Genomic DNA, 27,113 nt, shown 5'->3' on the forward strand with positions numbered 1-27,113 from the left:
AGAAAACCAAACACCGCATGTTCTCACTCATAGGTGGGAACTGAACAATGAGCTCACTTGGACTCGGGAAGGGGAACATCACACACTGGGGCCTATCATGGGGAGGGGGGAGGGGGGAGGGATTGCATTGGGGAGTTATACCTGATATAAATGATGAATTGATGGGTGCTGACGAGTTGATGGGTGCAGCACACCAACATGGCATATGTATACATATGTAACAAACCTGCACATTATGCACATGTACCCTAGAACTTAAAGTATAATAAAAAAAAAAAAATTTCACAGCCTTGATGGCATGAGTTCTAACTGCACGCTTCCTTCTCCAGCCCCCGCCCATGGCAGACAGTGAAAGACTTGACCCGCCCACTGAAAAGCTGGGAAGGTCTCAAGACCACCCTCACTTCTGATGCCATCTGCCAGTCTGGAGGGTCCCCAAGACCACCCTGAGGTTCAATAATTTTCTAGAAGGACTCAAAGAACTCAGAAAAGCTGTTGTACTTATAAATATTGTTTATTCTAGTGAAAGGATACAAACTAAGTTCAGCCAAGAGAAGAGGTGCATAGAGTAGGATCCAGTAGAGGTCTAGGGGCAAGCTCCCAGTAGACCTTTCCCAGTGGAGTCATGTGGACGACATTCGCTTCTCCAAGAGCTGATGTTCAACAACAGGCACAGAGTGCTGCCAACTGGGGGAGCTCACCCAAGCAAGGCCCCAGGTAAACAAAGACACTCTTATCAGGCAACGGTCAACTTTTCCCAAGTCCTGCCTCCCTGCCTTCCTTGGGTCCCCTGGACCTGTTAAGGACCAGTGAGTACAAATTAATGGCAAGCACTGTGTTTCCTCAGCCCCTGCCAGGGCACCCCCCATGCTAGGAAATGCTCTGTGGAAGACTTGGACTGTCTGCCCGCACCGGACCCTCTGCTTCTCAGACTCTGAGGAAGAGTTGGCCCACCGTGAGAGTCTCTGTCAGGACAAACCAGAGCCAGAAGCCCAGTGGAAGAAGCACTGTGCACGGAATCCCACGAATCAGCTCAGAGCTGATGAGTGAAGAAGTCCCTGAGGAAGAGGGGACCTGTGTCTTAGTTCTGGGTCAGAATAAAAGAAGGAACAAAAATCTCACAGAAGATCCTTGAGTGACTACGTGTTGTATCCCCAAGACTGAAGGGAGAGGGGCCTGCAGTGAGGGCTCAATTAAGGAGCTAAAATGTGAGACATTATTGTCTCCAGACTTAACTGTTGAGGCATTTGTCAGGCAATAAATGATGCAATGTGGGTCATAAAAGAAATCTTCTGTTAATGGACCGGTGCATGAGAGAAAGGAGTGGGATTTGGAGTGAGGGGATCTGGTTTCGAATCCTGGCTCTGCCAGTGACCTTCAGCCGGTCATGTGCTATCGGGTGGGAGGGTCTGATTTGTTCATCTGGGCGTTGAGGACAATGGTGACAGGCCTGGCCGCACGGCTGCTTGGTGAAAGAACTCTGTGGGAGAGTGAGAAAAGCTATTATGGTAGAAAGTACCGATAGGAAGGAGGCGGTGTGTGGACAGCGGAAGGGACTCTGTTTCTCTAGATACGACTCTGGAACATTCTCTGCAGTTGCCCCTTTGGCAACAAGATGGGATGGCTGGGGGTAGGGACAGAACAGGATGCCTCTATTTGTGGTTTGCATAAATTAATTCCTGGAACATCATGACGGCAAGAAAGAAAGCTTTGTAAGGAGCAGATTTGGACCCCAGAATTCAGCAGAAGAACGATCAAGTCAAGGCAAGGCATGGCGTCTGAGTCTCCGGGAATTGCAGGCATTGCAGTGACTTTTTGGCGTGTGCAGGAGCAAGCAGAAGGATGTCTTAGAGGCTGTGTAAAGACCTACAGGAAGGGGAGAAAGGCAGGCAGAAACATTTCATTTTCTTCAATGAGATGTGCAGACATTTGAGCCCCCTCATTCTACCCTCAGGTTCCTTACAGTGGGGGGTAAAGTTGGGGCTTTCCTCAGGTTTGAGAATCTCTCTCCTGCTTGAATTCTGCCATGAGAGGCTGCCTTCCTTGGGCCTCACAGGTGTTTTGATTTGATTTTTTATTTTTATTTATTTATTTTTTTGAGACAGAGTCTCACTGTGTCTCCCAGGCTGGAGTGCAGTGGTGCGATCTTGGCTCACTGCAAGCTCCGCCTCCCGGGTTCACGCCATTCTCCTGCCTCAGCCTCCTGAGTAGCTGGGACTACAGGTGCGCGCCACCACACCTGGCTAATTTTTTGTATTTTTAGTAGAGATGGGGTTTCACCGTGTTAGCCAGGATGGTCTCGATCTCCTGACCTCGTGATCCACCCGCCTCGGCCTCCCAAAGTGCTGGGATTACAGGTGTGAGCCACCACGCCCGGCCTTGATTTGATTTTGATACATTCTATTTTTTTTAAAGTTTCAGTCATTCCTGGGAGGGGTCATTTTTCACCTGTGGATTTTTTCCCCCCGTTTTCTTTTTTGTATTGAGGTAGAATTTACATCACACAAAATTAGCCATTTCACTGGCATTTAATACATTCACAGTGCTGTTGGACCACCATCTTTGTTTACTTCCAAAACACTGTCGTCATCCCAGAAGGAAACTGGGTACCCATTAGGTAGGCAGCTACTCCCCATTTCCCCCAGCCTCACTTTTCCCCAGTCCCTGGAAACCACCAGTCTGCTTTCTGTCTAAGGATTTACTTTCTGTATGTTTCATCTGAATGCGGTCATTTACTATGTGGCCTTTTGTGTCTGGCTTCTTTCACTCAGCATCACGTTATCGAGGTTCATCGCATAGCACGTGTCAGAACTTCATCTCTTTTTATGGCTGAATAATATTCCATCATATGGATAGACCACATTTTATTTATCTGTCCATCGTAGATGGGCATGGAGTTGTTTCAGTCTTTTCGGTATTGCCCACAGTGCTGCTGTGAACATGAGTCTACAAGTGTTTGTTTGAGTGCCTGTTTTCAATTCATTTAGGTATATACCTAGGAGTGGAATTGCTAGGCCATATGGTAATCCTATGTTTAACTTTTGGAGAAACTGGAAAACTGTTTTCCACAGTGGTTGTACCATTTTACGTTCCCAAGAGCAGTGTATGAGGGTTCCAATTTCTCTACATCCTCACCAGCACTTAGTATCTGTCTTTTTTATTGTAGCCATCCCAATGGGTATGAATTGGTATGTCATTGTGGTTTTGATTTGCATTTCCCTGATGACTAATGATGTTGTTGAGGATATTTTCATGTGTTTATTGGCCAATTATATAACTTCGGAGAAAGATCTAGTCAAGACCTTTGCCGAGGTTTTCATTATGTTATTTGCTTTTGTTGTGATTTTGTAGGAGTACTTTATATACGCTGAATGCTAGGCTCTTATCAGATAGACAGTTTGCATATATTTTCTCCCATTCTGTAGGTTGTCTTTTTGCTTTCATTCACTTGGTTTTAAATAGTGTCCTAGACCTGCGGCTATGTGTGGATTTGATTAATTAATCTTGGAGGGAATCTTTGCTTCCCATCAATCATTTCTTGGTGGTGCTGCGATGTCTGGCTTCATGCACCTGTCTTTGCTGACACTCCTCTGACTCCTCCATATAATATTTGGCTGCCTTTGGTATCCCTTTTTCGTTCATGGGAGAGGGTGCCCAGGGTCTCACTGGGGCCTTTCTTGTGGGTCCACAGGCTTCTGGGAAGCAGAAGGGAGCTGGTCACCTTCCCAGCCCAGCATGCACTGACCTCTGCAGCATTAGTTCACAGCATTAGTTCACATCCCCAGAAGTCCCAGCAGGCCCTTGTGGTGATACCTGTGATAGCAGTGGGCACCCCACAGCCTGCCTTCATCCTTGACCCTCCAGATGCATACACAGCATTGGGCCAAGCCCCCAGGTTGCCCTGGGAGAACATGGATGTTGTCCATGGACTCCCCACTGTTATCGAGGACGCGTTTTCTGGTTAGTAGCTACGTGAGGATCATTTCAGGAGCAGTGTACAAAAAGAAAGAAACCCAGACTGTGAACTCTCCTTGGCCTTTTCTCAATGGCAACACACTTGGGTCTTTGATTCTTCCTGGTGGAACTGTGTTCTGTGAACATTGTGCCAGGCAGCACCTGGTCCCGTTATCCTGCCTGAATGCCACGTTTGTTCTTCAAACACCTGAGGACTGGGTGCTCCTGTCCATTCCTGCTCCCAGAGTGCCCAGTGCAATGGCCTCCTCTTCCATCCCCTGGGCTGTGCAATCTTCTGGCCTTGTACAGCCCACCCCGCATCTTAAAGACGCTTCTCCATCTCCAGGTGAAGAACAGGCCTTGCAGATCCATCTCTCCTGCCTTGAGGCATCTGTCTCATTTGCATCTTGCTGGGGTCCCTGGAGCAGCAAGTGATCTGGTTCCCAGCACACTGATTAAACAGAAAATTAACGCACATGGCAAAAGCTGGGGCTCCTACTTCCAGGCACTTGTAAAAGTTACAAGACACTTCGTTTTGAAAGGAAAGTCACTTGCCACCACTCTTCCCCACGTCTCCCAGAGGAACGGGGCGACGTCACACATACTTTCCCGGTGATCTGCTCTAGTGCCATATTTTACTACCCGTTTCAAACTAAAATGGTTTGATTATATATAGTATCATTGTTTTCCCACCCCACAGAATTAAGGCGGCAGCAGGTGTGAAGATAATGGCAGTGAGAGTCAGCAGTGAGGACCAATGGGCAGTCCAGGAGGAAATTGATAATGGCAGCACTCAGACGTCGGCCACCCTCACCTGCATGGGCCATCGCCCGGACACGCAGAGCAGGTAAGTGTGGAGATCCCCAAAGCACCTCGGCAGCGGGGAGGAGGGGAGTGGCAGCCAGAGCTGATAGCAAAATAATGCGCGTGTGGATAAAGCGATGCCTCTGCATTTAATGGGCAATGGTTTCCTGTGCGCTCATCGGTGTAGCTGAGCCGTGCCGCTTCTGAATGGCTCCATTACTGGAGCTCAATACCGACGTGCCACGGTATTGAGGCTTCTATCCTTGATGCTCTTCACACATAAATGACCTAATTAGGTCGGCAGTCTCAAAAATCACCAGAGTTCCCATCTGTCACAGCGTCGAGTTTGGTAGCCGCATTTTAAATTTTCATCTTTATTATTACTATTGTTATTGTTTGCAGCGAAGAGTTGAAGAAGGAAATGGGGGAAATAAAAGTGATTTAAGAGGCAAGGGGAAAATATACTTAGTAATGAGTAAACCGAGGGTAGCTTTAGCTACTGGGCATTTGTCCCTTAGTGCTTAAATATAGTCATTTTGCTGATATCACACTTGGGAATTGGCACATGGCCTCAGAATCTTAATTTGCATGAACTTGGCATTGCTGGAAGGCAGCCTGTCTTCTCCCATTCAGACACTAACCTTGGGCTTTACAGGGCTGAACTCATCTGGGACCCAGAGAGAGGTGATCACGTGTCACCTCATATCAGGACACCTGGCAGGTAGAAAGAGCTCACCTGTGTTGCAACCGCCTTCCCTACACAGTCCCATTGCCTCTATTTCCTTCTTGTTTCATTAAACACCAGTCTTCTATGAGATTGCTTCACTGGGAGGGCTAACAAGTTTTGCTGGACATGTGGCCTCCTGCTTTAAAACCTCTGGCTCCTACTTCTCCTGGGAGGGGGCTCAGACTCCTCAGCTTAGCACATGAGCCCCTTCCGAGTCTGTTACTTATCACCATATATTGTCACAACCAGTTCTCTTTCTTCCCTAGTCTTTAAACTCTTCGAGGCCTGCAGTGTTAGGAATGGGGGAGGCCTTCTGTGAATGAATGAGGGCCTGGGCAGAGGGGAGCATGAGAAATAGAGGGTCTTTTCCAATGAGTTGCTGGCAAGTGCTGTCTCTTCTTGGGTGACCCCAGCCAACCTCAGCTAGAAATCTCTTCTGCTGGCTTTTGAAGATCTCTTTCAGAGGGAGAGAAGTGACTCAGACAGAGTGCTCCAAAGCCTTCTATTAGGAATCACTGACCAAGAGGCACTGGGTGCCTCTTACTCTAAACTCGACTTACCAGTCATCATTCTCTACATTTATCGACAGAGTTTTCAGCCCACAACTCCGCTTGACCCGTGGTTTCCCTGCAAATTTGTATCTGCCTGCCAGACACTCCTAAATTCCGGGTTGTTAAAGTTTCTAGGGAGCCTAGGATTTTTACATTTGCTTAGGTGCTTTCAGTTGCAAGTAATAGGATATTTACCTAAAAGTGGCTACTGCAGCAGGGGTTTCATCATCTCACATGAAAGAAATTGAGAGGTAGATGGTGCCATGGATGGTGAATCCAGCAGCACAACGGTGTCTCCTGGGTGTTTTCTGTCTTCCCACTCCAGTGGACCCAGTGCCCTGACTGTCACTCTCCAGCTTGGGTTCCTCATGGTCACAAGATGGCTGCAGCTCCTCCAGGCATCACAGACTCACCCAGAGATATCTAAAGACTGGAAAGGGATGTGTGTGTGTGGGGGGGTTTCTCCTTATGTGTCCCTTTTTACCAGAGAAGAAAACCTTTCCAACAATATCCATGGAAGTCTTCCCTTTAGATCTTATCAATACGCAGTGGGTTCCACGCTTTTGCCCAAGAGGCAGGGTACCCTTGGAAAATGAGTATCTGGTATTATTTCCAGGCTTTGTAGTGGGAATGGTCTCTGTTGCCAGGAGGATGGGAGAATGGGTGCCTGCTGGGTGGTTGGCTCACAGTGTTTGCCACACTCTTTGAAGTTGACTTCTGTCAAAGGTTGTAGCTTGGTTCTCTACTTTGCCTGGGGGCCCTGTGTGTTTGTATTCCCAGTGGCAGACTTACTGTTGGTTGCTGGGCTTATCAGGTGGCTTTATGTCCCTGCAGGTGGAGAAGTTCGGGGGTGGCCTGGTACCAGGAACGTAGAGTCAGGTGCTCAAGCAGTATCCTTAGCAACCTGTCTCCCTGGTTTGGCTTTTTCTCAGACAGGCCCTTCCCTCCTGGAGGCAAGATGACTGCCAGCAGCTCCCAGCAAACATCTGCTAACTCGGTCACTTCAGGGAGAAAGCTGCTGTCCCCAGATAGGCCAGGCACAAGTCCCAGGGCTGGTCACCATTGACTCTGTTTGGCATAACTTAGATTGTGCACCCACCCTGAACCAATCACTGTAGCCAGCCCTGAACCAGGGATTTTGACCAGCCCTAATGGGAGAGCTTGGGCGGAGAATAGGGGAGGATCGTAGGCGGGCAGCGGGTGCTGACGGGGACAGGAGCTGGAGTGGGCGCCACCCCAGTTACCTTAGCCTCATGCCTCCTGCTGTTGTGAGTCCAAATGGGATTTTCTGGCTCCCTGCCCTCAGAAATCACTGTCTGGGTACATAATGGTGATATCCATGGTCTATGCTTAGGACATTAATTTTGTTGATATATTTGACTGACCAAGTGGTAATGTTTTAAATTGAAGAGCAGCCTGGGCCATGGTTATCACTTTTTGGTTCTGTGAGAATCAGTTTTGTATTCTCTTTAGAAAAGATAAAAAAAAAAAAAGTTTAAGGGGAAAAAAGTAAAGTAGTTATATAAGCAGAGTTACATAATTATGAGACACTCTCGCACCGTCTCATAAAGGAAAAAGGGTGTCCTCTTTCTCCTTCTCTTTCTCCACATTTCGTATCTGACCTCCCTTGCACCCTAAGAAGGGCAGGGATTGTCACTTTGGCATGACAATCTATGCTTACCTAATCTCGTAAAACCCATTCCATCATCTAAATAAATAATTGCTTCTTTTTATCCCATTTTTTGTTGAATTGTAATATCAAATGAGGTGTGAAGTACAGGCTTGTGGACTGTGCTTGCCGGCTAACAAAGTGAATATATGAATATGTCCCCAAGAAAACGCCCTGCAGAAAGCTGTAATCTCTGAATTGTGACAACCTTGAGTGGAATAGAGTTTCTGATAGAATATAATGTACAAACTGCCTGAAATTCTGTGATAAGAATTAGAAATGTGTTGTATGGGAAGACCCGACGTGCTCGGTTAGAAAGGCAGTAAAGATCTTAATTTAAAATATTTTAACGAACACTCATTGTGAGGAAATGTGAGTAATAAAGATGAAATCCACAAGATAAAGAGTGGTGTTGCCAAAAGAGGAGAGAGGAGATTAGAAAAAAAAAGCAAATTTGAAAGTGTTCAGAACAGATAACACTGAACCAAGGGAAATGAAAGCTGGATGATGGACTCTTTGCATGGAAGCCACGTGCAGCCAGGTAGGTTGAGATGAGGTTGTTCTTTGAATGATTCTTGTCTGGCTGTTGGGACCCAAACCTCAGAGAAAATAAACTGCAACTTTTTATGTGGTCAGAAACCACAAGACAGAGCCCATTCTTACCTAAAAATTCGAGTAGAGGCAGAGAAAAGCTCAGAGGATAGGCAAGCAACAGCCCTAAAATAGATTTCTTCAAAAAAACAGGCACACCCACGTTGCTGTAACCCAACTCAAGGTAAAGTCAAGATCCAATCCAGATGTTCATTGTGAAGGGTACTGTATTAGTCTGTTCTCACATTGCTAATGAAGACATACCCAAGACTGGATAATTTATAAAGGAAAGAGGTTTCACTGACTCATAGTTCCACATGGCTGGGGAGGCCTCACAATCAGGGCTGAAGGCAAATAAGGAGCAAAGTCACATCTTACGTGGTGGCAAGTAAGAGAGCTTGTGTAAGGGAACTCCCTTTTATAAAACCATCAGTTCTCATGAGACTTATTCACTATCACAAGAATAGCATGGGAAAAACCCACCTCCATGATTCATTTACCTCCCACCAGGTCCCTCCCATGATGTGGAAAATATGGGAGCTACAATTCAAGATGGGATTTGAGTGGGGACACAGCCAAACCATATCATTCCACCCCTGGGCCTCCCCAAATCTCATGTCCTCACAATTCAAAACCAGTCATGCCTCCCCAACAATCTCCCAAAGTCTTAACTCATTTCGGCATTAACTCCAAAGTCCACAGTTCAAAGTCTCGTCTGAGACAAGGCGAGTCCCTTCTGCCTGTGAGCCTGTAAAATCAAAAGCAAGTTAGTTACTTCCTAGATACAATGAGAGTATAGACATGTGGTAAATACAGCTATTCCAAATGGGAGAAATTGGATAAAATGAAGGAACTACAGGCCCCATGGAAGTCTGAAATCCAGTGTGGTAGTCAAAGCTCTAAAATGATCTCCTTTGACTCTGTGTCTCACATCCAGGTCACAATGATGCAAAAGGTAGGCCCCATGGTCTTGGGCAACTCTGCCTCTGTGGCTTTGCAGCATACAACCCTCTTCCTGGCCGCTTTCATGGGCTGGTGCTGAGTGTCTGCAGCTTTTCCAGGCACATAGTGCAAGCTGTCAGTGGATCTGTCATTCTGGGGTCTGGAGGACAGTGGCCCTCTTCTCATAGCTTCACTAGGCAGTGCCTCAGTGGGGACTCTGTGTGGGGGCTTCTACCCCACATTTCCGTTCCATACTGCCCTAGCAGAGGTTCTCCATTAGGGCTCTGTCCTTGCAGCACACCTCTGCCTGGACATCCAGGCATTTCCATACATCCCCTGAAATCTAGGCAGAGGTTCACAAACCTCAGTTCTTAACATGTGGCCCAACACCACATGTAAGCTGCTAAGGCTTGGGGCTGGCACCCACTGAAGCCATGACCCAACCTTTACGTTGGCCCCTTTTAGTCATGGCTGGAGTGGCTGGGACACAGTGCACCAAGTCCCTAGGCCGCACAGAGCAGGGGGGTCCTGGGCCAGGCCCACAAAAGAAACAATTTTTTCCTCTGGGCTTCTGGGCCTCTGATGGGAGGGGCTGCCGGGAAGGTCTGTGACATGCCCTGGAGACATTTTTCCCATTATCGTGGTGATTAACATCTGGCTCCTCATTATGTTTGCAAATTTCTGCAGCCAGCTTGATTTTCTCCTCAGAAAAAGGGTTTTTCTTGGATATGGGAGCAATAATTCAATACGAGATTTGAGTGAGGGCACAGCCAAACCATGTCAGCTACCATACTGGAAAATCTGGAAAATCCAATCTTTCAGGAGTTTTTCTTTGCCTACCCTAGTCTAGAAAAATATTATAACCATTTGAGCAGAGGGAAAGGTCGTCCTTTTAATTAACTGAACTAATTCATTGTTTTTTGTGAAACTTAACATTTGGCCATCAAACAAAAAACAGTGTTGACATAAGACAGTTACCATATCAAGTGTCATTGTATGGATTTGTGAAACATGAACCAGCCTGAATCTTTCATTGTGCTGAAGGATTCTTATTCAAGTTTAAGAAAAGAAGAAAGGAGACAGTTGAATGATTATAACAGCTGCCTCTATTTCAACAAAGTAGAAGTAGTTTTTCCTGCCTGACCCCATTTGTGTTAGTCTCTTTCCTTCTATAAAATACTTTGTTGAAAGGTAAAGGCAGAACACACAGAACATGTTAATATGTCTTTGAGGACAATTTTGTGTGATTCTGTTTGTCCATTTCTCATTTTATTTAAAAGATCTATTGAAAAACCATATGGCTCTTGTTAGGTGCCAGGCACTATGTTATGTCTTTTAGGTGAATACAATTTTAAAAATCAGAACTATTAGAACCCTGCGAAGTGGATATGGAATGTTATTATTATTATTCCCATTTAACAGTTGTGTAAATTGAGACAGTTAAATGATTTCCTGAGGCCGCAGAGCCGGTGTGTGGTCAAAGCAGTCCGACTTTAGAGTCCATGCTTAAACCGCCACCTGGGCTCCTCCGAAGGCGTGGCAAAGTGCCTGTGCTGTGAGCTGTGGTCGCATCCTCCTGCTGTTGCCCAACCAGCTTTCAGCTTTCTCGTTCCCACAGGACCGAAAACTCACTGAAAGCAGTGCCCACAGCACCAGCAGGCCCTCTGGCATGTGGAAATAGGAGAGGTAGGTGGTCAAAGAGTGGCCCCTCAAAAGGTATGTCCATGTCCTCATCCCCAGAACTTGTGAATGTGACCTTATTTGGAAACAGCGTCTTTGCAGAGGTCATTAAGTTATAAGGATCTTGAGATGAGATCATCCTGGATTAGCTGAGTGGACCCTAAATCCAATGACTGGTGTCGTTTTAAGAGACACACAGAGGAAACGGCCACGTGGTGACAGAGGCAGGGATGCGAGTGATACAGCCACCGCTATGGAACCCAAGAAACGCCGGGAGCCACCAGAAGCTGGGGAGGCGGGTCAATGCTGGGGAGGCGGGTCAATGCTGGGGAGGCGGGGCAATGCTGGGGAGGCGGGGCAATGCTGGGGAGGCGGGGCACTGATTGTTCCCTGGAGCCCTTGGCGGGAGCATGTTTCTTTCGACACCTTGACTTCGGATCTCTGGCTGCCTGAAGTGTGAAAGAATAAGTCTCTGTTGTTTTAAGCCAACGAGTCTGTGAGAATTTACAACAGCAGTCCCAGGAGACTAGTCCGGGCCGTAAAGAATACCTGTTGAATAAGCAGGTTGAGGCGGCCCAATCCTGGATGCCCATCAGTCACCTGGGAGTCTTTACAAAGTGCAGACAGTCCCGGATGCAGATTCCCTAGCCCTTACCCCAGCAGGCTACAAGCATTGGCCTTTGAAGAAAAGTGTCCAGGTGATTTTAATGTGCAGCCCGGGCTGAGAATTCCTGGGAGGCATGAATGAATGAAAATTCATTTAAGTCCCGGGAGAAGATAACAATACTTAGTTTTAAATGATTTTAGGATTTGAAAGCAATGGATTTGAGATACACAATTCTTAGATTTACAGTCGCATTTGCCACTGGACACTTGGAGATCTCTGAGTACCAGCTACTTCAGGAGTTCAAAGCCAGGATCCCATGTCGATCATATTCCCCCATGTAGGAAAATGCATCGTGCACAGGGCACCTGCCTGTAGGGAGAGCCACAGTTAACAGAGGGGAGGGAGGTTTGTTTTTGTTTGTTTTTATTCATGCTAGAAAGTGGCAACAGAGTCCTATTAGAAATGGAGGACTCCTCCCTGACCCCTTCAAAAAGCCAAGGCCTGCAGAAGAAAAGAAAAAACAAACATTTAAAAACACTCCGCTTATTTTTTCTAACCAGTGGGAAGCACTTTGAATTTATGCTGCTGGCCAGTTTCAGCATAAGTATAACAAAAGGCTTCTTACTTCAAAAGTAATAGATGGTTCAATTGTAGAAAATTTAGAAAATACAGTTGGGTAGAATGGAGAGGATAAAAGTAATCTCCAAACCTATGATTGAAAGGGTAATAACTGTTAATATTTTGAGGATATTGGTATTCTATGTGTTCACATCTATATACAGAAATATGTTATTTCTGTGCATATTAGACTTGCTCATTTAGCTTTGAAAGCTGTTGTTTTCTGTAGTAATAAAGAATAAATATACAGTAACATCTTTTCATGTCATTGAATATTTAATTATAATGATGATTATCAAACCCTTTAAAAAAATTGGTCAAAGTGGTTAACCCTTTTCCCAGAAAAATGCAAATACACATACAGTTTTTCCAACAATTTCAAGATTTGTGGAGCCCTTCAATGAATCTGTAATTTTTAATGTATAATATTCTATTGATATTATGGCAGTATATTCTATTCATTTCCCATATTTCATATTTTCCCCCTTTTAAACGTTGCTATTGGCCATTTTTATGAGGTTGCATCTTTTTCTTGTTAAACATTCCTTTAAAATATTTTTTCTTTTGAAGCATAAAATGTCTGTCAAATATCTTTATAGATAAGTCTGTAGGAGGGAAAGCTAGACATGAACTGGCAGGTCAAAATACATGATACGTTTTTAAGTTCTGGATGCTTTGGTGAGCTTGTCCTGCCTGTTTACAGGGTGCTGTGTGTGTCCAGTGCTTGCTTCCTTTGCCAACAGTGGGCATTACCTTAAAAAAATTAATTTGATAGTTGAAATATGGCTATCTTCTTATGAGCATAATTTGCATTGACATAATTTCTGGTTACATTGACTAACTTTTCCTGTGTGTGTTTGCGAATGTTTTTCCCTACTTGGTTGCCTTAATTTTGGACTGTGTTGTTACTTTAGCAAGATTTTAGGTTTGTGCGTTTTCAAATGTAGTCATTGTTTTCTTTAAGGCAAAGACTCTAGTCTGGAGGAGGATAGAGCAGCCCTAGTGGAATGCCAGAGAGGCTGTGTCAAAATCCATCCATCAGCCTGAGCCCCTCCGTGGTTAGGGAGAACCAGTGGCTGACGCTAGTTAAAGCAATAAAGGCAGATTTTATTCAGAGACTCTTCCTCCAACAGTGGAAAAGAGACCTCCGTATAGAGGGAGACTCAATTGTGAGTATAATGGAGACAGCTGGGGATTTATGGCCAAGGAAAGGAGGAGGGGAGGAGGGTGAATGAGGGGTAGGCGGATGACAGATTACTAAGAGGAGACAGCAAGGGTAGGGGGATTCTTGCTAAGCCTACTTAGGATTCTTGCCGAAGGCAGCCAGATACCAAGGGTGGGGGATTCTCTCTAAACAGACTTAGCAGATTCTTCCTAAAATTGGGATATGTGACTCCAGCATGGATAGGGAATGGGGTGGGGTTGAAGGATGGGGAGGAGGTGGTGGAGGATAGGTTTGAGACCAAGTCAGGGCTCAGAGGTGCCTGACTCAAGCTTGGTTAAGGAGAGGGTTGCAGTGCCCCCTGCTGGCCTGTCCAGGGCAGGTAGTGCAAGTGAGAACTAAATCTTGGTTATTTTAAGCCATTGAAGTTATTTGTTACCACAGCATAACATAATCTACCCTGACTTGTACAAAGCGTTTTCAATTACACATTTAAAAAAATGTAATAGACTTCTTTGAGGGGAGCAGTTTTAGGTTTATAGAATTGAGTGGAAACAAAGTATAGCAAATTGCCACATTACCCTTTACCCCTCCAGTTCCCCTATTATTACCATCTTGCATTAGTGTGGCACATTTGTTACATTTGATTAGTCAATATTGATATATTATTACTTACTAAAGTCCACACTACATATTGGGGTACACTCCTTGTGTTGTAGGTTTTGCTAATATATGACATTTATGCACCATTACAGTATCACACAGGATATCTTCACTACCCTAAAACCACCCGCTGTGCTCAACCTATCATCTCCCTGCTTCTCCCTGAACTCCTGGCAACCACTGACCTTTTTACTGTCTCCATAGTTTTGTCTTTTCCAGAATGTTGTATAGTTGGACTCATACAGTATGTACTCTTTTCAGATTGGCTTCTTTCACTTGACAACATGCATTTCAGTTTCCTCGCTGCCTTTTCTTGGCTTGATAGCTCATTTCTGTCTATCACTGAATGACATTCCGTTGCCTGGATGGCCCACAGTTTATCCATTCATCTACTGAGGGACATCTTGGTTGCTTCCAAGTTTTAGCAATTATGATTAATGCTACTATAAGCATTCAGATTCACGTTTTTCTGTAGATGTACGGTTTCAACTGATTTGGATAAGTGCCACGGAGCGCAATTGCTGGATCATATGATAAGGATATGTTTAGTTTTGTAAGAAACTGCTAGACCGTCTTTCAAAGCGGGTGTAGCATTTTTCATTCCAACCAGCAGTGAATGAGACTTCCTGTGTCTTCACATCCTTGCTAACATTTACTGTTATCAGTATTTTGGATTTTAGCCATTCTCATAGTGGTGTGGCGGTATCCTTGTTTTTAAAAATTTGCAGCTCCCCAGTGATACATGATGCTGAGTATCTTTTCATGTGCTTATTGCCATCTATATATCTTGTTTGGTCAGGTGTCTGTTCGGGTCTTTTGCTCATTTTTAAAGTTGGGTTGTTCTTTTTTTATTATATGTTTTGTAACTTTTTTTATTCTGTGGCTTGTCTTTTCATTTTCATGATTAAATATACATTTTGAGTAGTGATACCAGTTCCATAATACATTCATAGATTTCAAGTGACTGCCTTTGGATGACTAAAACGTTCTAAAGTTCTAATTCTCAAGATGGCTGATTTAGAGCAGAAAAAAGCATACTTGGGTGTTCTGGTGTGGTTGTAAAAAAAAAAAAAAGGAAAAGTCTTAATTTTGGCCCCTGAGTCTTCCTGATGACCAGGAGGTTCTCGCTGGCTGAGGGCTATGTCCCTGGTGACATGCAGGTTCATACAGCTCATTCCTGGAATGTCTGTGTGGTCACCTCAAGGTCTTTCTGACCAGGTCTTTCCCCACTAATCCATCCAGCTGCTAGTCTAGTCTTCTTGAAACAGCTTTCATCATGACCTAGTGGTCCTGTTGCCTTTCTCAGCAAATCAAAGCAATTGGATGGACTGTTACAGTCGTTTTGAGAATCAGAGCTCGAGATGCTGGAAACCCTAGTCCAAGAGTCAGACACTGAGACAGTGAACTGAACCGGTAGGCAGCGCTCCCCACAGTCATAGGACAAGAGACCAAGTTTGATGGAACAAAGAGAACACAATGGGTTCTGTATGGAGAGAATCTAAAAAGGCTTCTCAGAGGAGGTAACTTTTAAACTGATCCCTAAAGCATGAGTAAGAGTTTAAAAGTGTTTAGAAATACACATTTCTGGGAAGGTGACCTATTAAACCATTCTGTATGTAATATTAACACTGTATTATATTCATCTTGCAAAATGCTCTTAAATGCAAAAATTTGATGTGGCACAGGTAAGGCTTATAGTGGGGCTGGACGATCCTAGAGTATGGGAGGGTGCCTCTGGTTGGGGGCCTCTTTGAGCAGTCTGTGCAAAGATGCCAGTGTGGGAGGAGTTTTCAGGGTTTATTGGAAGCAGACCTTCCTGATACAACATTTATTGAGCACTACTGTGTGCTAGGTCCTATGCTCTATATTATGCCCTTTAATTATCAAAATAGCCAGCGAAGAAGGTACCACTCTTAGCAACCTTACAGATGGGGAGACTGAGGCTCAGAGATGTTAAGGGCCCATAGCCATGTAACTAGGACTGGTGGACCTGGGATTTGAACCCATGCTTCAAGACTCCAGAACAGTGCCTGGCAGAGTAGGCTCTCAACAAGTATATGTTGAATGTTTTAAGTCCAACGCTCTTTTCTCAGTATCAGAGTAATCTAAAAACAAGAAGTGGACGGGGCCAAAGAGAAACTTTGCCGAAAGTCAGCACTTTGGTAGGATTTTGGTAGCTCCCTCAGATTCCTGATTTCAGCTACACTGCTCGAGATTACGAGAAGCTGGGCCTTAATTACCACATTGCCAGGTTCCTGCACTGTAGGTCCTTTGTGGAATGGAAATAGAGGATCGTTTCTCTTAGAAACTCCAAATGTCGTTGAGATTCCAACATGACCTTTGTTACCAAGTGCAGATTTTATTTCTACTGTAGGATTTAACTTTCATAATTTCCTTATACAGGCAAAAATTGGACCAGAGGGAACTGGAGTCTTTCTTTCCGTAGGTCTGCTAGCATGATGATTTCAAACCAGAGCCTTTACATCAGATTTCTGATGGGGTGTTGAACAAACAAACCAAGGGTACCTAGCCAAGTAGATGCTAATGGAAATTACTTTTTTTTTCTTGAGAAAGAAGTTCTCTCTCTGTTACCCAGATTGGAGTGCAGTGGCATGGCCATGGCTCACTGAACTTCTATCTTCTGGGCTCAGTGATCCACCTCAGCCTCCCAAGTAGCTGGGACTATAGGCATGTACCATCATACCTGGCTAATTTTTCAATTATTTTTGTGGACACAGGGTCTTGCTATGTTGCCCAGGCTGGTCTCAAGCTGCTGAGCTCAAGTGATCCTCCTGCCTCAGCCTCCCAAAGTACGAGGATTACAGGTGGAAGCCACTGCACTCAGCTGTAAATGACCCTTTATTTGGCCTTTTATATTGGTATTTTTTAGAAACCCGGGCCTCTCCATGAAATTGCTTTATTCTTATGTCATTATTTTTTATGCATTTATTTATTTATTCACTCGTTTATTATTTTGATGTATTTATTGCCATTATATCACTATTATTATGACATTATATCATATTATTTTATCATTATTGCATATGTCATTATGAAGCCTTCCTCAGATCTGCTGCAAATCTTTTACAAAAGCAATCAAATGAACCTTTGAGTGGTTGCCTCTGCCCCCAACCCTCCATCTTCCTTTTTCTCCGTTTCCTAGAGGAAATTCTCCATGATTTGAAAGTATTCACGTAACTCAGCCTGCCTCAACCAAGCTCAACTCATACACTATGCCTTTAAATCTAGGTAAAAGCTAGTGTGCCCAGTTATTGTTCTCTTTTTGGGTGAGAAGAAACCTTCTGTGTCTTTTGAAATGACATTTTATTTGATATGTGACCAACATCTTACGTTGCTTTTCATAGGTACAGGCACACGTGGTTCCATGCTGTGTTGACTGTGAGCAATTTGCAGCCTGCACCTGAGTGTGGCTAGTTAGGCAACCTGCTGGTGTTTGCAGAAGGGGTGTGCAGTCTTCATCCCTGAAGATATTCCCCTGTCTTATCACATGCTCCTCCTTTAAAAATAATAGACTTTATTTTTCAGAATGGTTATAGATTTACAGAAAAATTGGGCATATACTACAGGGATTTCTCGTATAAGCTTCCCATTCACTCCATACCCAGTTTCCCTACCATTGGTATATGGTGTATTTGTTACAGTTAATGAACCACTACTGATAATGTTGTCATTAACTGGAGTCCATAGTTTATTCAGATTTCCTTATTTTTTTCCTAATGTCCTCTTTCTTTTTTGTTTTGAGAGAGAGTCTCACTCTGTCTCCCAGGCTGGAACGCAGTGGCACGATCTCGGCTCACTGCAACCTCCGCCTCCTAGGTTCAAGCAATCCTCCTGCCTCAGCCTCCTAAGTCGCTGGGACTACAGGCATGCACCACCATGCCTGGAAATATATATATAATTTTTTTTTTTTTTGTATTTTTTGTAGAGATGGGGCTTTACCATGTTGGCCTGGCGTTTTCGAACCTCTGATCTCACGTGATCCGCCTGCCTCGGCCTCCCAAAGTGCTGGGATTACAGGCATCAGCCACCACGTCCAGCCCTAATATCCTCTTTCTGTTCCAGGATCCCACATGACACTTAGTCATCATGTCTCCCGAGGCTGCTCTTGGCTGTGACAGTTTCTCAGCCTCTCCTTGTTTTAGATGACCTTGACAGATGGTCCTTGTCTTGAGGAACACTGGTCAGGGATTGTATTGAATGCCCCTTTATTGAAACTTGTCCGATTTTTTTTTAACTTAACTAAACTGAGGTTATAGGGTTTTGGGAGGTAGGCCACAGAGGTAAGGTGCCATTTTCATCATATCGTATCAGGCAGGGTACATGCTACCAACATGATTTGTGACTGTCGGCCTTGATGGCCTGCTTGATGTTGTGTTGCCAGGTTTCTCCACTGTAAAGTTACTTTTCCCCGCTTCACCCCGCTCCACACTGTGCTCTTTGCAAGGAGGGCGCAGTGCGTGCAGCCCACACCGAAGGGGTGGGGAGTTATGCTCCCTCCTTAAGGGTGAAGTATCTACAGATGTATTTGGAATTCTTCTTGCAGCTCCACTTTAATTTCTGATGCGAATTGCAACGAGTCCTTGAGCTTTGGGAGTAAAGAGACTGTGTTTCCTTCCACAGTGAATCACTGTTACCCAGCACTGTGCTGTGCCTGACTGTGCCTGACACATATCCTCAGTAACATATTACTGAATGAATGAATAATGCAGGATGATTTGTTTCGGCACACCTGCCCTCTTGTAAATTTCCCTTCCACCCCCTAACAGATTGGACCGTAGCTGTGGGGTTGTCAGGTGAGCGCACTGGCCAGGGCTGTTGGCACACTGGAGAGCTAGATGTCACATCATTGATCAGAGTTTTGTTATGCCCAGACCATTTATTCCCCGAAGAAGACCACCAGAGTCCAGAGTCAAAGCCAAGCGGCAAGGATCTTTACTGCAAGTTCGAACTTGGCCCCTCCGTTCCACAACATACAAGAGGGCCCCGAACAACGCGTGCGATCGCTTCTTATACCCCGATGTAAACAGGATATATAAAGTTACAGAGAAACAAGGGAATTCTTCTGGTTACAGCATTACAATTGGTTTACATTTTAAGTTATACTTTTAGCAGTTTTCTTATCGGTTCCTGCGCTTTTACAATCGGTTGTAACCTTATTGGAGATTCTCCAGGCTATGATAATGTGTTTGTGTTGGGCCCAGGAGGTGGAGGCATATGGGGGGATGTGATGTGTCGGGCTCAAGGCTATGATATATGGAGGAATGTGTTCTTTCAGTTTCACGGTAGCTCATGTGGATAATGATGTGAAATGTGCAGGGAGCTAAAACAGGGTCATGTGATAGAGGGGCCTGGGGCTACTGGAGATAGTGTGGGCAGGAAACCCGGTCTAAGGAAATGCCGTTGGCTCTGAGATGGGAGGAATGAGGAGAAGCCAGCCACTCAGTGACCTGGGGGAGGACTTTTTAGGCAGAGGGAAGAGCAGCTGCAAAGGCTCCCAGGGAAGGTGGAGCCAGGTTGGTAGGTTGAAGGCCTGGGCAGCACAGAAATCACAGGATCCAGCTGAGCTTGGGCCAGGTCTTCACGACGGTCATCTCTGCATCTGGCATCCTGTGCTTCAGTTCAGCAGATGTCTATCTATCAAGTGCCACCCACCTTCTGAGTACTGTTTTGGGTTCTGGAAAATCAGCCGGGAACAAAACCAGTGAGTTGGTCCTGGGTCTCCCGGAACTTACATCTATAGAAAGGCATATGCAATTGTATGTCGGGTGGTGATAAAAGCGAACAAGAAAAATGAGGCAGGTAAATGGACAGAGTGACTGCGAGGTTCTACATCAGAGAGGGCAGTCAGGAGGGCCTCTGTGATGAGCAGAGCCTTGAAGGAGTGTGGGGAGGAGCCGTGGAGAGACGTGGGAGGAGACAGTCTCCCCAGAATCCCTGAGGTGGCCGGCCCCGGTGTGGTTAGGGGTTGAGCTGGCATGGAGTGAGGGAGGGGGCAGCGGGGACCGGGTCAGCAAGGTGCCAAGGGCTGAATTTTATAGGACTTCATAGGCTCTGAAAAGACTTTGGATTTTATTCTGCATAGGATGAGCAGCTACTGCAGGGCTTTGAGGGAAGTGATGTGATCTACTTTACATTTTTTGAAAGATCTGCTTGGAGGAGCAAGGGGGGCGCCTGGGAGCCCAGGTGAGGGCTGTTGCCATCATCCAGGAGCTGTAACTGAAATGGAACTTGCCTTTCTGCTTGTTGCCTTGGTAATGGGGAGTCCCCTTCATGTTAATGATGACATGATGAGAAAAGCCGCATGTAACCGAATGATGGTAAACAGGCAGAGAAGCAAATGGTCTGGCTAACTGTACTTCGGTGGAAAGACAGCAGCCCCCTGGGAAGGATTTACGGAAGGCTTTGAGCACGGGCAGAAGGTGAGAGTGTCGGGAGAATGTCTGGGATAAGGACCGAGACATCGTACTGAGTGACGGGCTTAGGACTAGATGGCTTTGTGTGGATGTCCTCAGTATAAATAAACCAGGTCTTCCTGTGGGCCATGGCCGCTTTTCTTCCCCCTGACTCTACTCCTATAGGCAGGAATACCCAGGGCTGGGAGGAAGCTGTGCTCAGCCTTCCAGGATTGCAGCTTTGGGGTGCTAGCCATGATGGCAGCCAGCTGGCTTGTTCTTGGTGCTCCGAGGTGTGTAGAGGGGATCTCAGTGAGTGAATGGTGAGGTGGGACAAGGGGTTGGTTGGCTTGAGATACAATCTGCGATGCAGAAGGCTCGTGGTGGGTGGACAGCCATTGGTCATGGGATTCTTAGGGCTTGCAGTCTGAAGCCTGGGGACTCTGAGACCTGGATTCTGCTCTGGAAACCTCTGGTGCCTTTACTGCAGTGTCCACCTCCTTTCTCTGGGTCTTGCTTTTGCCATGTGTGAAATCGGGGGCCGTGGTTTTAAATGCCCTTTTTCCTGTGCTAGAGAGACAGTTCTGGTCCTGGGACATGGATCATGGGTGCTCTGCTCTCATGCTCCCGGGGTGTTGGTGGGGTGTGACAGGGGCTTGATTTTGTATATGCCATTTGGGGAATTACTTTTGCGAATCCTGTAAGCAAAAGCAAGGTTGGGCAGACGCCACGGTCAGCCAGGTCTGCATGGGCCACGGTCAGCCAGGTCTGCATGGTCGGCCAGGCTGGTTACAGCTCTGGCATTCAGCAGGCACATCTATTGTTTTATTTTAATTGGAACATAACGACTGTAATCACACAAGCTTGGGAAATTGGAACCTGGAGGAAGCATTCTTTTGTTGAAAGACAATAGTGAATGGGCCAAGGAATTCCTTGAAAAAAAAAAAAATATATGGAGAGAGGGAGGGTTAGAATGTGGCCTGCGATGCCCATGGCTTGCTGCCTAGCCAATGGATGGGGCCGGTTGTTCATGAGCATTACTTTTGCTGGTTGGGAGCATTTTTAGAATTTCATTTCTGATATATCAACTTGCTTACTTAACAAGCAGTGCATTAAAAAGCATGAAAACTGACAAGTACTGGCTTGTCCGTCCCTTTGATGGGCCGACTGTGGTGGAGTCGGCATCTGGTATCTGTTGGTGCGATGCTTGGTGCATACGTGTCGACGCTGATTGCACTCAGATTAATCTTCTGTGTGAGAATGTTTTCCCTTCCCAGGAGTATTCTGGGTTCCGCAGACACACTTCATAGTTTACTCATTTGGTCTATAAGCAGTGGACAAAAGCACTTCAGAGTGAAATGCCAATTTGGCCAGGGAAAGTGGGAACGAGAAGCACTTGTGTCTTACTTTAAGCAGGTGTTGGAGCAGACACTTTATGTCTTCTAAGAATGCTGAGTGCCCCACACTGTGCATGGTGAGTCCTGCCAGTGACTTCTGAGTCAGCCCCACAGCCAGTGTCCTTGCAGTGTGCTTATTTCTAAATGTTTTTAATAACTGCAGGTTTACAGTGTTTAGACCTGGCCACAAAGATCACCACATCCTTCATTAGTTTGAAAGGACTGGAATGAGTGAAGCTTGCCCAGATGCTTGTAAAGGTATTGGCTGTGGAACATCGCGGTCATCGGGGCAATGCTGGAAGTCTTTAGGAAGGAGGTGTGCCCTGACTTGAACTCCAAATGGCTTTATTTCTGGAATGACGCTGTGGTCATCCCTCTTTCAAACACTCTCTGGCTCATCTGGGATTTCTGTGCCACGAGTCTCAGCTGACTGCCCTCCCTAGAACGATACCCTAAGGCTAGACAATGATATTTTGCGTTTTCTATCCTCTGCCGATGCTGAAGCCTTTTCCTAAAGTTTGCAACGTAATGCCATGTCATTACGCTTTTCCTTTCTCTTTTGTTTTGCCTTGGAAGGGGGCTCTCCAAATTGAATATAACTATGAGATATTTGTGGGTGTATTAGTTTCCTATTGCTGACATAACAGATGATCAAAAACTTTGTGGTTTCAAAGGACATACATTTATTCTTTCTTAGGTCTGAAAGTCAGAAGTCTAAAATAAATTTCGCTGGGTGTAAGTCAAGGCATTGCAGAGTTGCCTCCCTCCTGACAGCTCTCTGGGAGGGTCTGTTTTTTCACCTTTTCCCGCTTGTAGGGGCTGCCCACATTCCTTGGCGGGTGGCCCTGTATCACTCTGACCTCTGCTGCCACGGTCACGTCTCCTTCCCTGACTCTGACACTCCTGTCCGCCTCTAGTAAGGACCAGTGTGGTCACATCAGGCTTACCTGCTAGTCCAGATAATCTCCCCAGCCCAGGAGCCTTCATCTAACCACATCTGCAAAGTCCCTTTGACCGTGTAGGGCACCGTGTTCACAGGTTCTGGGGATTAGGACGTGGCCGTCTCATAGGGCACCATTCTGCGTATTCACAGTCTGTAATGTGTGTGTCCTGGGCCTGTCCAGGGTCAGCTGGCTTCCATCTGGGTTTGGCCCTTGGGGGGCCGTAGTGGGAGATTAGAGGGTGGGAGGGTGGGGGAAGGCGGGGCATCCCTCCCCATCCCAGCCTCAGTGGCTGCCTTGGCAGGGGCTCCCCACAACCTCTGATTCCAACCCCTACAGGAGGCGCCGGCTGTGGTCAGGTGTCAGGTTTTATCAAGCGGTCCCCAGGCTCTGGCCACTGCCAGTTCTCCCTTGCCCTTTCAGCCTAGAGGTGGTCGCGACTTCTTGCTGTTCTAATCTCGGTGTTTTTTCACCATCCTGTCTGCCTTCTCAGGTTTTCCTTCGCTTGGGTAACCAATTCCCTGCACCGAATTCCTTTCATTGTAAACTCCTGAAGTGGTGTGTGTTTCTTGCGCACACTGGTCTGATGCAGCGGGGTCAGCAGCAAAGAGCTCCTCCTCACGCTGAAACTTCTTTTCCATGTAAAACTCAGAGTGCACGAGGAGAGAAGTCCGGGCCTCCTGAAGCAGCCCTGGACTCTTTCTTAGTAAGCATTTGGGGAAACCCTCGGGAAAATCCCCTTGGTGGGGGCTCAGGTGTCCCCTCACCCTCCGCACCTCTGCTCTGTAGAGACTGTGTCTTCTTAAGGGGAGCGGGGGAGGAGAAGATTGTGAACACTGTCTCTCGTTCCCTGATAAATCTTGCTCAAGGTGTTCCTTCCAAAATGAAACTGAGGGCTGAAATGTGTGGCCGCGAACCCCCTGTTTCACGTCCCTGGCTGGAAAACCCCAGTTGCTCTTCTCAATTACGTCTGTGTGAATAAGCAAGGCAGACCTTTGACCCTTTGATGTCCAAAGAAGGCAGGCGAGAGCCTTGATCAGTTGCCATGAAGGGCCTAGAATTTCTGTCACGGGGACCATTATTAAAGAGAGACTGGGGTGTGGAAGGCGTGGAGCCCTCAGCCCTACCCACCCGGGGCTGGGACGGCCCCCAAGTTTTCTGCAGGGGAAGGTGTTAAACGCATCCTCCCTGGTCGCCAAGCAAGGACATACCAGCCCCAGCGCTCAGGGCTGCTTAGAAACATGTATTCATTCAGCGCGTATTACGGAGCCCTCCCAAGAGCCAGGCACTAGTATAGGTGTTGAATTTACCACACTGAAAAAAACGGCCAATGTCTTTCCTCCATGAAGTTTATATTCTAGTGGGAGGAAACAGACAATAATAAAGATTTATTAACAGATGGAAGAAAGTCTTAGGGAGAAAAATAAAGCAGGAGATAAGAATGGAGAATGCTGGTGTAGGGAAATCCCTGATTTGGGGGCAGGAAGTCAGAGATGAGCTCACTGTGAAGAGGTGCTGGACTGGAGGTCTGAGAGATGGGAGGGAGGGGACAAGGGAACTCCCCGGGGCAGAAGGAGCTAAATGGAGGGGAGCACAATGCCTTCTCCTAAACAGGGCAGCGGGGAGGCCTGTGGGGCTAGAGCCGATGGAGCAGAGGTAGAGTCAGAGGGTCTCGGTGCTGATGTCTGCCTCTCCGTCTTGCCCCTTGGTGCCCCACAGGGAGGTCCTCTGCTTCCCTAACAACAGTCTCCCATGAGCTTTGAAGGCATCCTTTCCTCCCTTCTGTTCCGAGGTGAGGCATCTGGTGGGCATTGTGGTCTTTGCCTCCTTCCATCCTCTCCCTGTGCGTGGTCATGTTCCAGTGGAAAGTAGAAAGAGTCTGGGCTCTGGAGCCCAACTGCCTGAACTGCATTCTCAGCTGTGCCTCTTACTACCTGTGTGAGCATAAGCACGTTGTATGACGCTCATTGTCAAAATCAGGATCCTAATGGCTGCACCACAGGTGTCTTGGGATGCTCAAGGGAGTGAGTGTGGAAGCTACAAGCCCAGCACACCGGATGCTCTGTCCATCCCAGCCTCACCGTTTGCCGCGCTCTCTTCCTGTTACGGAATCGTAGCTCCTCCCCTGTAGCACACACACAGCCTTATTCGGAGATAGGCTCATCGGAGTTGTAATTATTTAAGATGAGGTTACACTGGAGTTGGGTGGGACCTAATCCAAGACGACTGGTGTCTTTTAAAAAGGGGGGGAATTTGGACACAGACATGCACATAGGCAGAATATCGCGTGAAGGCAGAGGGCAGTGATGCGTCTACAAACCAAGGAACATCAAAGATTGCCGGCAACTACCAGAAGCGAAGGGAGAGGCACAGGACAGGTTCTCCCTCACAGCTCTCAGAATGGGGAGACCTTGCCACACCTTCATCAACTTCCAGGCTCCAGAACTTCAAGGGAATAAATGTCTGTGGTTTAAGCCACTCAGTTGGTGGTACTTTGTTATGGCAGCCCCAGGAGGCTAATCCACTTGCCTTCATCTTTTTTTGTCCACCGCCTTGGAACATAGACCTATGGCTGAACTATTTATAGTCAAGTGGCTGGTGTGGTTTCAGCCCATCTTCTCCAAGTCTCAGAAGCATCTCCCCAGAATACACAAGTCCCTTCTGCCACCCACAAGTGTCCTCTCTGGATGTCACGTGGCTTTTGACCCTCAAGCCAGGGTCATCTCTGGAGCACAGGTGTGTTCAGGCCTCTAATTCTGGTGGATGCAGTTTTCAAGGGCCATACCACACCCTTGTTTAGCTTATAGGATTTGGCTATGAGCTTCTACAAAAGAGAGAGACTCAGATAACATTTAAAATTCAATACAGATGTCTTTGCACCCGCCATCCACTCAGGAGGGGCTGCCTGGGAGGGAGCATGGGCCTGAGGCAGAGTGACCCTGCTCCTCCCAAGTTTGGATCTGCTTTCCCTGACCTGCTCATGGTGTGAACATTCCCTTGGGCTGACTACGATTCTGATGCTGGCAGATCTGAAATCTTAATGTAACATGACTTTAACACAAGGCAGCTACTTTAAACAAAAGGGATGGACATTTGGGATGTTTTCACTTTGTGGTTATTGTGCATAGTGCTGCTAGAAACAATCCTGTATAAGTTTTTGTTTGAACACCTGTTTCCAGTTCTTTTGGGTAGGTGCCTAGGAGTGGAATCGCTGGTTCATATGGTAATTCTATGTTTCATTTATTGAGGAACTGCCAAACTGTTTTTCACAGTGGCTGCACCATTTTACATTCCTACCAGCGATGTAAGAGGGTTTCCATTTCTCCACATGCTTGTATGGATAAAGAAAAATGTAGTGTCTCCATATACTGGGATGTTATTCAGCCACGAAAAGGAATGAAGCAGAAACACATACCACAACACAGAAGTACCTTGAAAACATGACGCTGAGGGAAAGAAGCCAGACGTAAAGGGCCACATGATGTGTGATTCCGTTTATACGAAATGTCCAGAATAAGCAAATCTGTAGAGACAGACAGCAGAGCAGGGTTGCCCAGGGTGCCGGGAGCAGGGCTAAGGGGGAGTGGCTGCTGAATGAACATGGGTTTCCCTCTTGGGGTGACAAAAACATTGTGGAGGTGGCTGGTGATGACTGCACAGCATTGTGAATGCACTTAATGCCATTGACTTGCTTGCTTTACAATGGTAAATTTTGTGTTCCGTTTATTTTACCACAATAAAAGTAAAGCAACAAAGGGGGAGAAGATTTTTCTCTGCAAAAATCTCTTGTAATGTGCTTTATGGCAACTTTAAGGGATATTCAAAGGCTGCTTCTAATGTAGTTTTTCACCTTCCGTGTAGTCTTTCAAACTAAACTCGTACAAGTATCAACTGCATTCTTCTCCCTTTATTGAGACTTTCCAAGAATTAAACGTATTTTTAAGAATTCAAAGGTAGTATCTAATACCATCAGAGCTGATATGTCCATCTGAGCAGTAACTCTGTAAGGAAGGAGGTTTTTGGAGATTGGCAACGGTTCTGCATTTAATTTCGGAGAGGTGTAACTCTTAAGAACTAACACTCTTGGCCGGGTGCGGTGGCTCATGCCTGTAATCCCAGTACTTTGGGAGGCCGAGGCGGGCGGATCACGAGGTCAGGAGATCGAGACCATCCTGGCTAACACGGTGAAACCCCGTCTCTACTAAAAATGCAAAAAATTAGCTGGGTGTGGTGGTGGGCGCCTGTAGTCCCAGCTACTTGGGAAGCTGAGGCAGGAGAATGGCATGAACCCAGGAGGCGGAGCTTGCAGTGAGCCGAGATGGCGCCACTGCACTCCAGTCTGGGTGACTGAGCGAGACTCCATCTCAAAAAAAAAAAAAAAAAAAAAAAAAAAA

At 46.3% G+C, this 27,113-nt stretch overlaps 1 protein-coding gene across 1 annotated transcript in view; it reads left to right on the top strand.

Annotated features, from left to right (window-relative positions):
• The window catches only part of LOC111543621 (transmembrane protein 132B), a 334,879-nt gene that overhangs the window by 86,546 nt on the left and 221,220 nt on the right, over positions 1-27,113 (top strand). Inside the window, exon 3 of the mRNA XM_023213666.2 lies at positions 4,655-4,801. Coding sequence (XP_023069434.1) covers positions 4,655-4,801 — 147 coding nt within the window. The remainder of the gene's footprint in view (positions 1-4,654; positions 4,802-27,113) is intronic.

Source organism: Piliocolobus tephrosceles, chromosome 10, assembly GCF_002776525.5.
Source record: "Piliocolobus tephrosceles isolate RC106 chromosome 10, ASM277652v3, whole genome shotgun sequence".
Lineage (NCBI taxonomy): Eukaryota > Metazoa > Chordata > Mammalia > Primates > Cercopithecidae > Piliocolobus > Piliocolobus tephrosceles.